This window comes from Echinops telfairi, unplaced genomic scaffold (assembly GCF_000313985.2).
Source record: "Echinops telfairi isolate 266 unplaced genomic scaffold, ASM31398v2 ScPeMD7_4048;HRSCAF=4782, whole genome shotgun sequence".
NCBI lineage: Eukaryota > Metazoa > Chordata > Mammalia > Afrosoricida > Tenrecidae > Echinops > Echinops telfairi.
The window spans coordinates 1560722-1575341 of NW_022107947.1; the positions used below are offsets into that span (position 1 = coordinate 1560722).

General features: G+C 42.4%; 1 protein-coding gene across 2 annotated transcripts in view; it reads left to right on the forward strand.

Moving 5' to 3' along the window:
* The window catches only part of USP3 (ubiquitin specific peptidase 3), a 107100-nt gene that overhangs the window by 21559 nt on the left and 70921 nt on the right, over nucleotides 1-14620 (forward strand). Inside the window, exon 1 of one of the 2 annotated variants that reach the window (XM_045294940.1) lies at nucleotides 13725-13824. The exons of the other annotated variant lie outside the window; for it this stretch is intronic. Within the exon in view, the coding sequence (XP_045150875.1) occupies nucleotide 13824 (1 nt within the window). The 5' untranslated portion in view covers nucleotides 13725-13823. Of the gene's footprint in view, nucleotides 1-13724; nucleotides 13825-14620 lie in introns of those variants that run through there. 2 annotated transcript variants of the gene reach the window in all.

Consider the following 14620-nt stretch of genomic DNA (forward strand, 5'->3'; position numbering starts at 1 on the left):
TTTTATTTCTTTTGATTGGAAATAATGCTTATGAACTATGATCCTTCAACAGACATGAGCTAATAAATACAGAGATACACATATCTGTGTGTGTACCAGAAGTTCATATTGATACCTCCAGTTCCAATTCAACATCACAAGCTTAGTCTTCCTCCTAACTTTCCTTTTTCCATCAGATCATTGGTTCCCATTATCTTTAGCATATGTACTGGTCTGCTCAGTTTGTGTAATTGGAGAAAGTTGTTCCAGAATTGCTAACCTATAAAACCAAACCAGTTGCCATCAAGCCTGTTCTGATAGTGACCCAGGAAGGTAAGAGTAGAATTATAGGGTTTTCAGTGATTGGTTTTTGTAAATAGATCACTTAGGCCTTTCTGCCAAGGTACCTCTGGGTGGACTGAAAACACCAGCTTTTCCATTAGCAGTTGAGCATATTAGCAGTTTGTATTACAAGGGACTCCTGATAATTCATACCACTGCAAAAACATCTTGGAACTGGAGTACAGTATCTGCGTACAGTTTTTTGTCTCGCCACAATCAAAACCAAACTCACTACCATTGAGTGAATTCTGACTCATAGGGAACCTATCGGACAGGCTGGAACTTGCCCTGTGAGTTTTTTTTTTTTTGAGAATAACTATTTACAAGAGGAGAAATATTATCCCTTTGCTTAGTAGTCCAACATATAACCCACTTTGCCACCAGGGCTCCTTTCTGTACTGACAATATATAAAATAGTATGCTCAAAAGTTAGTCTTTGTCCCAAGAAATGGGCTAAACCCTCCCCTCTAAAGTATTTCTTTTACTTAATTGACATACAGTTGTTTTGAGTTCCACTTTATATATTTTTCAACTCATCTTTGTTGACTTTAAGTTTGAGTATATAAAACATTAATATGGTTCAAAAAAGGCAAAAACTGTGCAAAAAGGAAGACCGAGAAGTGTCACTAGCCAATCCCTTGCACTCATTCTCGCCTGCCCCTGTAGATAACCAACTCATTCATTTCTGACGGATCCTCCCTGTGTTTCTTTATGTAAAAATACACACAAACAGGAATGTTTTGCTTCTTGTTCCCTTGAAAAGGTATAAAACTGTATATTCTGTATTCTTTTGTACTTTTCTTGATATTTTGCTTAAAAAAATGACGGCGTCCTCATAGTCGTTGTGGGTCTGCCTCAGTGAATCCAACCAATCGCTCATGTGTTGGCATTAGGTTGTTTCCAATATTTTGCAATTACAAACAGTGCTGCAATGAATAGCCTTGTGCAAATGTTTTTTTGTATTTTAGTATCTTCAGAGAATAGATGCTTCAACTGTTATACTATTTGAGCAGTAAAGTGTAAGTTATTGTATAATAAAATTATTTGAGGCTATTTGCCCCTACCTGTGTCTAGTTTCCTGTCTACTGGGGTGTCACGAATGTATTCAAGGCTGTGGAAGTGGAGTTATTTTATTTATTTATTTGCCTTGAAACGATAGAGCTGGAAGTGGCCTTGAGATTATTTTTAGTTAAGTAATATGCTCTGGGGCAGGATCTGTTTTAAGCCAGAGACTGTTCCCTGCATGTACCTTTAACACTGCTATACCGCCTGAGTGCTCAGACCCAGCCGCTCCTGGGACTTCTCGCTGACTTTTCATTTAATTCACATGAAGTACTGTTCACTGGCTGATGCTTGGGGATACAGAGTGGCAGCAGGGCAAGACAGTTATACAGAGGATAGAAACAGGGATTTAGGCATTCGTGTTCTCTGCTGTCAGTATTGTTGAGTACCGTACTCTACAGAGCAGTAGCTCTAGTGGCCCAGTTAGTGTTGATTAAAACCACCAGCTGGCCCGAGGGTGAAAGAAGAGGCTCACTGCATCCGTCAAGAGTTATAGGCTGAAGTCACAGGGGCAGTTCTACCGTGTCCTATAGGGTTGCTGTGAGCTGGTATCAGCATCCACGTGATGGCAGTGAAGTGAGGATTCCCTGCAGGTCTTCAGAGGAACGGCAGCTTGAGTTCCTGGACAGTGCTGCTGGCCCACTCGGTGACTGACGAATCTTAGTCTTTGTCCCAACAAGTGGACGCTGAGGGAAGGCGGGGCAGGGGCGGGGGGGCTCCCTTCATTGATACATGACCCTGGAACAGATGGTCTCTAGTGTAGCTTCCCATTATAGGACTGTAAATGGATTATAAATGTCTTGGGATAAGAATCCCTTCAGCCTTGGGGTGGTTGAACCCCCAGGCAGATCACCTCTGCCCCTGAGCAGTGTTCTCAGTTTGTCACCATTTTCTCTGCTGGCCCTGCCTTAGAAATGGTTGTGAAGGTAGGCCACAGCACTTTCTAAAAATTGCCGCCAAGGGCCAAGGACATTGCCCTATTGAAAGCCAGCTAGACCTTGAAGTCTCTAGCCACGGACATTAGGACAGCCCCTGGAACGATTGCCACAAGGTGAGTTTTAAATCTTAAACCAAAAACTCCTCCAGAAGCCATCTGAATTGAACACTTCTTTAAGTTAACGAGTTAAGAAGGTCTGCTTTGAGCATTATGCTCTTTTAAGAACTATCTTTATGAAATCAGATTGTCAGCTGTCACTTGAAAGACAAGATAGGAACCTCAGGGGTTACTAAGTTTACGTTAATGAAGAAGGAACAATTCAGAAAAGGAGGGTAGCTTGGTCTACACTAGACAGCTTGTAAAATGTTGCCAGTGTCACCAGGTTGTACGTGTCACGGGTTGAGTTGGTGTGTGTTTTCTGTGTACGCCGTCAGAGTGGGGAAGGCGGAGCAGCGGCAGCAGCCATTTGGCTGATTCTGGTGAGGTGGACATCAGATGCTTCCACCCTCCACACCTTTTTACTAGTTTTCACTCCTTCCACAGAATTATCTGCTTTTGTAATTGGCTTAATAATTCATTGTAATGGCCACATAGAACTCACAGGCAGTGCTTACAAGTAAGGGGCATATTAGGGGAGTTAGCAGGTTAGTTCAAGATCAGAAGCACTTAAGACAGTGGTATTTAACTTTCCTAATGCCGCTACCGTATAATACAGTTCCTCATGTTGTGGTGACTCCCAACCATAAAATTCTTTTTTCTTTTTAAAATCATTTTATTGGGGGCTCATTTAACTCTTATCACAATCCATACATGCATCCACTGTATCAAACACATTTGTACATTTGTTGCCATCATCATTCTCAAAACATTTGCTTTCTGCTTGAGCCCTTGGTATCAGCTCCTCATTTTTCTCCTTCCTCCCTGTTCCCCCTTCCTCATGAACCCCTGATAATTTGTAAATTACTATTATTTTGTCATCTTACACTGTCCGATGTCTCCCTTCACCCACTTTTCTGTTGTCCATCCTCCACGGCGGAGGTTATATGTAGATCCTTGTAATCGGTTCCCCCTTTCTACCCCACCTTCCCTCCACCGTCCCTGTATTGCCACTCTCAACACTGGTTCATCTGTCCCGGGTTCCCTGTGATTCCAGTTCCTATGTGTACCAGTGAACATCATCTGGTTTAGCCAGATTTGTAAGGTAGAATTGGGATCATGACAGTGGGGGTGGGGGTGAGGGAGGGTCACCATTTAGGAACTAGAGGAAGTTGTATGTTTCATTGTTGCTACACTGCACCCTGACTGGTTCGTTTCCTCCCTGCCACCCTTCTGTAAGGGTATGTCCAGTTGCCTACAGATGGGTCTTGGGTCCCCAATCTGCACTCCCCAATATTCACAATGATTTGAGTTTTTGTTCTTTGATGCCTGATACCTGATCCCTTTGATAACTCATGATCACACAGTGTGCTTATTCCATGTGGGCTTTGTTGCTGCTGAGCTAGACAGCCGCTTGTTTACCTTCAAGCTTTTAAGACCCCAGATGTTATTTCTTGTGATAGCCGAGTACCATCAGCTTTCTTCACCACTTTTGCTTATGCACCCATTTGTCTTCAGTGATTGTATTGGGATATACAATTTTTGTTGCTACTTTATAACTGTAATTTTGCTACTGTTATGAATTGGGCGACCCGTGAAAGGGTCGTTCAACCCCCAAAGAGCTCACGACCCACAGGTTGAGAACCGCTGGCTTAAGCTATAGCAGTTCTATGGTCAGGAGTGCTGCTCTTCAGCTGTACCCACAGGCACGTCTCTGTTTGGGTCCCGTGGCTTCTGCACTGCTTGGGCTAGTTTACAAAGCTCCTTTAGCGCTGCTGACAAATGCTCAAAGGGCAGGCCACTCCACCATAAGCCTCTGTCCAGAGGCACTCAGCTCTAGTTCTGTGGACTGTGGCAAAGCGAGCTCTCTGGGCTGGTAAGCTTGCTGCTCTGCCTTGTGCTCTGACTGCTGCTTTCCTACCAGTTAAGCACATCATAGCCTCTTTGGATTCATAATTGTTTCCTAGATTGACGAGGTTCAGCACAAGGTTCTTGGTATCCAAAGGATGTGCACTTCACTTTTGCTTTTCTTGTTCAATGGTCATGAGATCCCAGTTCCTGCTTCTTAGATGGTTAATTTTAAACCCAGCTGAATGGCTCAGTTGACCAGTCCTCTTGTTAAGAGTTTCATACACACTATTTGTATGTTCACACCAATTGTTTGGTTACAAAGACTACGCTAGAAGAGCAATTGGGGGATTATAAAGAGACTTTTCCCCAGATTTGTCTCCCCCAAAGATATGCCAAACAGTAGAGGCTATTTTCCAGCATATGGTGGGAGGTCAGATGCTTAGAGACATCCTCCCTGAAGACAGTCAGTTGCCAGACTACTGTCTGGTCCCACCACAGGTAGGACCCACTCCCTGCTGTTAAGCACAATGGGCTACTTCTCCCTAAAGGCTTGCAACCATTAGTCTGGTTCCTGTAGGTGGGGTTTATACCCTACTGATACTGATTTCTATGGCGGGCCAGAGAACAGGTCAAACCCGCTCAGTGACATCCAAAGTTAGGCTGCCACCCTGAATCTAGGATCCTCCTATCTTGTCACATGTGTGCCCCATCCCTCCTCCTCCTATTGTGTGTATATCCCTAGATTGTCCTCCTCTCATTGCTGTATAACCTATAGTACAACCCCTTCCTGTGTTGTACCTGTAATTAGTGGGCCTGCACTCCCCTCAAAGGTATATAGGCCTGAGTTAGCGATAAAGAGCTCTCTTGGGCTCCCCTCTTGGCCTCTTGGCCTCTCTTCCTCCCTGTCCTCACTCTCCTGCCCTCCTTCCCCTCCTCCTATCCCCACTTGGACCACCAAGTGGGCTGAGGTGAGCATACTAAGACGGAATGTGTCTGACTCCAGTATTTCAGTCTCTCTTTTGTCTCTCATGCTCTCTGTGGCTTTATTATTATATATATATATATGTATGTATATTAACCGTACAATTGTGCCTATCGAACCCGCAATTAGTTTGGGGGGGCTGGCATTTCCCCTCACAAGCAATGAATCATCATGTCACAATTTTCAACAACATCCAAATACAATTTAAGGGAAAAGTTACATTATAAAAAAGAGAGAGAAAAATAAAAAAATTTAAATAAAGAGAGAGAGAGAGCCAGGCAATAAGATGGAGGAAGAAGAAATTGGTTGATCATCCTATCTTAGATCTGGTGTGATTTGTGATCATTCTTTTTTACTTTTCTGTTAAAACAAAAGTTAAAAAATCAAGATATATTTTTAATGATTTGGCATGTTGGATAGTGGAAAAAACAGTTTGCCTTAGAATTTGTTAGCCAGAATTTTGACATTTTTATTCATTGTCATGCAGACAGTATATTTTGATTGATCAGATTGATGAACCAAGATTTAATCTGTTTTGAATACCTCTAAATTCCATAGATTTCAATATTGTTTTGACACTTGAGTTGCTTCAGTACTTTATTTTTTATCTGAGTAGCATCTTACTAAGGTGTCTAAACTTACAGATTTCTCCCAGCATATTTCTAAAATTACTTTTTGCTTTCTGGGGTATTTCTTTTATAAAATTTAATGATTGTGACATTAAAGGTGGTTATATCAATTTTGAAGTAAACTTATTAAAGTTAAATATTTTATACAATTTATTTGGTATTATAAATTGAATTGAATTGTCAGATATAGGAGGAGTTTCTGAGAGATTTTTGACTTTTATGTGACAGAATTTTTCTGTGAAAAATGACCAGCTACAATTCTTTTTAAAAAGTGTAAACAAGGGAGAAATATGAAACGTAGAAATCACGGTAATGTGGACATATGTTAAAGCTGAAGTGCATGTAATTGCAGCCCCAGAACAAACCCTAGCTCCCATGTTACTCTCTCTTTCTTTCTGGAGGGGAAGGAGCTGGCACTCACGGGGTGCTTTCTCCTCGTTAGGGCTGGCACTGTGGCCTGTATGTAGTTTGTCTCATGAAATCTTTACAGTTACCACGCGAAGCACAGGGAGTGTTTGTTTCCCTTTTACCGACTAGGAAGTTAGCTCTGGAACCAACTATCAGCACAGTAGAAGAATGGTTGAGCTAGCCCGTAAATTTAGGAGTTGTAGCTCTGAAGTCTGTGCTTGGTTTCTTTGTGTCACGTGGCCTCTAGTAATGTTTATTTTGTTGAGACTATAGAGTAACAGTTAATCTCTAAGAAGCCTTACCAAACCCAACCCACTACTGTTAGGTCTATTTCAGTGCACACCCAACCTCCACAGGGTTTTGGAGACTGTACATTTTTATGGAGCAGACTGCCTCATCTTTCTGCTGAGGTGTGCAGCTGATGATTTGAACCTCCAATCTTGTGGTTAGCAGCAGCCCAATGACTAACTCACAGCACCACCAGAAGGCAGCCCAGTTTGGGGTACATTTTTTATCGGATCTAATAGGGATCAAGTAAGGTTAGCTAGGGCTAAATCAAAACCCTTGGGGTAAAGAAAATTGCACACACAGATGAAATGGTTTTCAACTCCTAATTATTCAAAGTTAATTTTCAGATTCACCCTTCAGTGAAGTCTAAGGTTGCTTATATTAAAGAACATATTCCAGAGATATCAAAAGGGGCAGCAAAAGCCATGAGGGCTAAGGGCTTTATTGCTTTTTAATGATGAGAAAATTAAATCTTTGCAAGTGCTTAGGGAACTTAGGATCTTTATCCAGAATTTGAGGATCCTATAAGAATAGCATCAGGGCCAGCTTGTTACATGTTAGACTGCTAACTGCAAGGTGAGCAGTTCAAAACCATCAATTGTTCCATGGTAGAAAGATGAGGCTTTCTACTTCCGTAAAGAGTTATAGTCTTGTGGGGCCAGCCCCAATCCCAACTGTGTAGGAATTCCCCCCCCCACCCCCCCCCCCCCCAAGAACGTACTACAGAGCACAGCACTGAAGCTACAGCACAGGGAGAGAGGCCTGTCTGATCAGAGAACACGGGAGCAAACAGAGGGAAGGAAAGAGTGGAACACATCCTGGCCCACCAAGCCCCATGCTCAGAGCAGCCAATGCACAGAGAAGACCATAGGGCCAGCTCCACCACAAGACATGACATCCCTCACTAGGGGCACCACCAGGGACAACACTGGAGGCACAATGCGAGAATCATGCCCAATCTAACCCTACCACACCGGGTCAAAACACTAAGGGTGTGCAATAGACCAGCAAGGGGAGCAAAAAGTCCCTTGGGAATACTAAAAATAGACTTTGGGGCCAGGGTGTGGCAGCCCATCAGACTGAACTGGAAAATGTTCCTAAAGGTCAACAAACAGACCTGGAACTATTTATAGGCTTTTCTTTTTTTTTTTGTCGTTGGTTTTTGTTGTGATTTGTCTTTTTTGTTGTTTTGTTTTGCTCTCTCTTGCTTTTGTGCTTATCGTTGTCTCTGCATGTCTATCTAGATAGGCAGGATAAACAATCTGGAGGAGAAAACAACAGGACTGATGGTTGGGGTGGCGGGGCATGGGGAGAGGGGAAGCAGGGAAAGGAAGTGGGGGTTAACAAACACAGGGACAAGGGAACAACAGGGGATCTAAAATCAATGGCAAGGAGGGTGTAGGACAGAAAAGTGGATGAAGGGAGATATTGGTAAGTGTAAGACATAAAAAAATAATTTATAAGTTATCAAGGGTATGGGAGGGGGAAAAATAAGATGTTATCAAGGACTCAAGTAGAAAGAAAATGTTTTGGAAATGTTGATGGCAGTATATGTACAAGTGTGCTTAATACAATTGAATGATGGATTGTCATAAGATTTGTAAGAGCCCTCACCCTTCCACCTTGATAAATCCTTGATCAATTATATATTATTGTTATTTCATGTCTTATATTTGTTGTCTCCTTTCACCCATATTTCTGTTATTCACCCCTTGGGGGGTGGGCTGTATATCCAACCTTGTGATGGGTTCCCCCTTTCTGCCCTCCCCCTCCCTACCATCCTCTACCCTCATTCTATCAATACTCCCACTACTACTACTGAGAATTTTATCTGTCCTGAATTCCATGTGTCGAGAGCTCTTATCTGTACCAATGTGTGTACTCTAGCTGGATTTACAAATGGTAGAACTGGGTCATGGTAGTGGCACGGAAGAAGCATTCAAGAATTAGAGGAATGATGTGTGTTTCATCAGTGCTTTGCTGCACCCTGGTTGAAGTGTCCCTTCCTTGTAACCTTTCTGTGTTGGGATGTCCACTTGTCTACAGGTGGGTTTTGGGTCTCCACTCCAGCCCCCCTCATTCACATTGATATAATTGTTTGGGGTCTTTTGATACCCGATACCTGATCCCTTTGACACCTCATGATAACACAGGTTGATGTGCTTCTTCCATGTGGGTTTATTTGCTTCCCTGCTAAATGGCTGCTTGTTTAACTTCAAGTCTTTAAGACCCCAGATGCTATATCTTTTGATAGTCAGGAACCATCAGCGTTCTTCACCACATTTGCTTATGCACCCATTTTGTCATCAGTGATCATGTCGGGAAGGATGGCAATGAGTTTTATGGGAATAGTGTTCATGATATTTTGAAGGTCTTAAAATATTGAGGTTGTCAAGGATTTCATTTTACTTGTCTTCACAATCAGTGCTCATGGAAGCGGCAGTTAGCAACCCCATCGACCATGTGTTACAGGAGGCAAATGTGCAATAGACCTCTTCAAAGTGGTAAAATAAGCAGAGATGTCACTTTGGGGAACTTGCTTGACTCAAATTGTGCTATTCTCACTAGCCTCAGATGCCATACAAAAACTGGACAATAACAAGGAAGCCCAAAGAAAAACTGATGTCTTTGAGTTATGGCTTGGTGAGAAGTATTGAAAGTACCATGGACTGCCAGAAGAACAAATAGTTCTGTCTTGGAAGAATACAGCTAGGATGCTCCTTAGAAATGACGATGGAGTCTCTTAGTGTCAGTCTTTGGACATGTTATCAAGAGGGACCAGTTCCCAGAGGAGGACACCATGCTTGGAAAAGTAGAAGGTTAGTGAAAAAGAGACAGACTCCAAATAAGATGGGTTGGCAGTAGCTACAGCTGTGGGCTCACGCACAGCAGTGATTGTGGAGGATGGCACAGGCCAGTAGTGTTTTGTTCTTTTGCATATACAGTTGCTATGAATTGGGGCAAACGTGGTGGCACCTAACAATAAAAAAACCTTATTTTTTGTTGCTGAGCTAGTACTTTTACAGCTGAGGGCAACGTTTGCAAAGCTGTTTGTAAAAAACAATTAAATAATCTAGAGCAGTGGTTCTCAACCTGTGGGTCTCAAGGCCTTTGGGGGTTGAACGACACTTTCACAGGGGTCGGTAGCCTAAGACCATGAGAAAACACATATTTCCGATGGTCTTAGGAACCGAGACATCGCTCCTCTGTCTCCACGCAGGTCCACCTACATACCCGGCGTGAAGACTGTTACCCACACAACACCATGCTTCAAGACAAAATTTCATTTATTTGTAATTAGAAATGAATATTTCACAATATTTGATTACATAGCTTTTGTGATTCATCCCTATACTTTAATTATGTTCAATTTGTAATAATGAAAACACATCCTGCACATCAGATACTTACGTGACGATTCATAACAGTAGCAAAATTAGTTATGAAGTAGCAACAAAAATAATTTTATGGTTGGGGGTAACCACAACATAAGGAACTATACTAAAGGGTCGCGGCATTAGGAAGGTTGAGAGCCACTGATCTAGAGTAATATCAGCACATCTGGATTTGGGTTATAAAAATATTATGCGACATAGAGGCAGTCCAGAATACAGTAGCAGCTCAGTTAGGGACAGGCTGCCATGCCTTTACTCTTTTGCCACCTCTCATGTAGGAGGATAGTCTAGTCTTTGATTAATTTTGATTTTGATTGGGGTAGAACTTAGTGATGCTTCTCATCCAAAGTCTACAGTGGTGTCAGTCCAGTGAGTTGTTTGGCAGAGGTGAGTGATAACATAAAATGACATTTCCTCCTGTCACAGGTGGTTATCCACTTGTCTAAGGTGTGTCTGTGTGATTTGGGTTTCTCACAGTATAAGGGACTTCAGAAAGTTCACAGAAAGAAATCCACTATCTTTTAATTCCATTTTTCCCCACAAATTTTTTGAAGCCCCTCATGTATTGGTCTTAAGGTACTGAGACTTTTTAACATGGAGGCTGGTGCAGGACAGGGAATTATTTAATGTGGTTCTTTTAGTCTTTTAGTCTCTAACTCCCACCAAACATCCTTTCCCTGCATGGGTCTGGTAAAGAAGGTGGGGGAAGATGCTGATAGTATTTACCTGAGAGTAATTGGGAACAGACTTCCCAAAGTGCCATCCTGCTGTGTATAAAATGAGCCCTCTGAAAAGCCAGAGGAGGAATCTCATTACCAGCAAGAGCTAGGAATAGAGTGGGTCCTCTGGACCTGAGATTCCTGCTCGGAGCCTCCTGGATCCAGGTAACAGCTATCACATCAGAGGAGCAGCAGCAGAACCAGGAGCCAGAGCATGGGACAGAGTGAGGGACTTCCCAAGGCAGGGAGCAAATGAAGATGAGTGCTTTTATGCAGGAGTGGGGTGCCTCTGGAGACTTACTTCAGGGAGCTGACTCACAGACCTTAAGCTGAATGTCTTTGGGTTGAGTTTTATAGCAGTTTGTCAAGCCTGCTAATAAATGCCCCAGGGGCACAAGCACTCTGCTATCAGCCTCAGTCCTTCTATCTAATACATTTAAATGTTAACTTTGAACATAACAGTAATAATGGTTTTTTTAATTGAAGTATAATTGAAAGTGAAAGTAGATCTCTATCATCCCAATTCTCAATCTTGTTTTTCACCTGTTAGCTGTATAACCTTCCAGACTTTAAAACATTTGTATGCAAGCATCTGCACCGACACAGAAACCCAAAAGTGGCATTTTCTGGACTTTTGGCAATAGGTTGTGCCTATTAGATTGTATGAGTTTGAGTTCCTGCTCTGGTACTTAATGGTTTACGTACTTCACTGTGATTCAGTTTCCTTCTCTATAAAATGAGCCAAATAATAATATGTACTTCATTAGATTATTTATTCAGAAAGTGAACCCAACAGTACCTGACATAGAGTCTGTACTGTGTAAATACTAAATAAAATGAGCTTGCCTCCACTGGAGACGCCCTTGCAGAGGGGTCTGGGGAGGAGACGAGCCAGGCAGGGAGCGATGTAGCAATGATGGAAAATACAACTTTCCTCTAGTTCCTAAATGCTTCCTCTTCCCTGCCCCCACTATCATGATCCCAATTCTACCTTGCAAGTCGGGCTAGGCCAGAGGATGTACACTGGTACAGATAGGAACTGGAAAGACAGGGAATCCAGGGCAGATGATCCCTACAGGACCAGTGTTGTGAGTGGCGATACTGGGAGGGTAGAGGGAGAGTGGGTAGGAAAGAGGGAACCTATTATAAGGAACTGTATGTGACCTCCTCCCTGGGGGACGGACAACAGAAAAGTGGGTGAAGGGAGGCGTCGGACAGGGTAAGATATGACAAAATAATAATTTACAAATTATCAAGGGTTCTTGAGGGATGGAGGAGCGGGGAGGGAGGGGAAAAATGAGGACCTAATGCCGGGGGCTTAAGTGGAGAGGAAATGTTTTGAGAATGATGAGGGCAATGAATGTACAAATGCGCTTTACACAATTAATGTATGTATGGATTGTGATAAGAGTTGCATGCGCCCCTAATAAAATGATTTTAAAAAAACGAGCTTGCCTTCAAAGAAAAACATTACTTTGTAATATTTTTAGTGTTGCACTTTAACATTTAGAGAGAGAGAGAGAGAGTGTGTGTGTGGTGTGTGTGTGTTGTGTGGGTAGGGAGGGTATTCCTGAGTCTTAACTTAAAACATCATGCCACTCTAGAATGGTTTATAAGTGATTCCACACCTCCCACCCTGCTGTTACAGTGAGTTGTTATTACTGATGAGCAATATGGTGGGACTTTGTCTGCCTCTCGGGGGGGTGGTAGGAGACAGGAAAAAACACAGAGCCATGTGTTTAGAAAATTATGCGACATTAGCAGTTATCTTTTGCTAAGCCTTTGAACAAATTCGGTGGAGAATGCCATTGGAAGAATTTTATCTACAGTGGTGGATGATATGATTGTTTTGTCTAACTTTTGTCTGTATGTTTTTTGTTTGAATAATTTTATAATTAGAGAAGACAGGGTAATCACCTACTCTTTATTGTACATTAAATAAAACAGACCCAGAATAGTAGTGATGTGCTCAGTTCTGTAGCAGTTACCATGATGGTAGAACCAAGATTACACTTCAGGTTATCAGATCCTCACCTTTCTGAGTTCCTGAGAAGATAAGAGTCTTCTCTAGCTGCTGATGCAACTCTTGACTAACAGATGCCCTCTGTGCAGTTTACCTGTCAGTACAGTGTGTTTGAACGAGTTTGTAGTCAGTGGCCAAGGCGTACCACAAAGCAATACTATATGATGTTTATAAAAACAAATATATAACTCTGGGGGACTCACTGATCAGCCTTGCATATCAAATGTAGTGGAGTGCTATACCTTGGGGATGCTGGAATGAACCATGGCATGCTGCAAAAGCAGATACCTATACTTTATCCTACACCAGGGATGTCAAACTCAATTAAAACATGGGCCATTTGGTGCAACAGGAAAGATTCACGCAGGCCACATCACATTTACGAATTTTGTTAAATTTATATTTTGAAGTGAGGATTCAGGAATATGGATAGGATAATTAAAACACTATGTAATTGCTTCTATTTAAACATTTAATGTATTTATAAAACTAAAATTATTCTTTTTTACCCAAAACTTGCCATTGCTTTCCTCCTACTAGTTTTCACTTACCTCTTATGTTGTGACTGGAAAATATAACAAAGTAACTAATAAAAAACTCAAAATGTTGGACAGCTGACAAACGTGATGCACAATCGTAATGGCTTCTCTCTAAAAATGTTAACTAGCGCTGCCGCAAGGTATGATTCATAACAGCACAACCCAGAGTGCTCTTTTTAACCTTTTTGCCATTGGGATCAGTTTACATTACGTGACACTAAGATTGGCAGACATACTACTTCCAAAACGTCGCCAAAACTGAGTCAGCGTGTTTATATATGTCCACAGGCCCCCAGAAAAGGCACTGGGCCACATGTATACTCGTCTTCAGTGGTTAAAGCGTTAATAAGGGAATTGTGTGTGCGGTATTACCTCAATCTCCCCTAAGCTTTATTTTCTTTATAACAATTTTTTCTATTTTTATTTTATTTCAGAGCATGGCGGGCCACAAAATATTACCTCGGGGGTGGCCGCCAGTTTGACACCCCTGTCCTACGCTATAGCCTCCCCGACTAAGTTTTAATTGTCAAGAGGGCACTGAGTATTTTTTTCTGAAAAGGAGGAACTATACCAAGTAAGTTTGAGAACCTGTGGTGTAGCGAGTATTAAGAGGGTATTAAAGCTCAGTGGCGGTCTTTGGTCTGTAGAAAGAGTATTATATTCAGTGCAGTTGTCTTGTTATTTGAACTCCTCCTTGTCTTATGAATACAACCTGAAAACACTCTGGTGTACAGAGGCCCTTGTAGGGCAGAGCCTCCAGGTCTTCAGCTTTTCTCCATGTGCCTTGGAGCCCAGAGGAAAATGCAGAATTGCCCCATGGGTAGGGTGACCAGATTCTAACATTGGTAAAGCGGGACAAAAGCGGGACACCATTGATGAAACTCATATCCTGGCGAAATAGCCACATGGCAGCCGAAAACCGTATACCCTAGCTTGTTGTGCATTCTTTCCAAAAATCGGGACTTTTTTAAAACGCTGCGGGATGCGGGAAAAATTGTTAAAAAGCGGGACGTCTGGTCACCTTACCCATGGGGTTTCCAAAGCTGGGAATCTTTAAGGAGCAGGTCGGCACATCTTGTGACAGATGTCTGGAGGGTTTAAATGGCTGGCCTCTCCATGACCAGACAAGTGCTTTAAGCACTGCACCACTAGAGCTCTTTGCCTTCCGGGAAGAGTAAGGAGTAAAACACTCTGCATTATAGATCGCTTGGGGATCTTCCCTCTGTCTCTGTATCTCTTCCATTTTCCTGACGCATTTGGGGGCTTTCAGAAAAAGAAAAGGGGTATGGGTGCCCCCTGACCCATATGTTATAGTTTCTACCTTCTGGAGAATGGCCCTTGCTCAGGAGAGAATCACAATTTTTTATTCA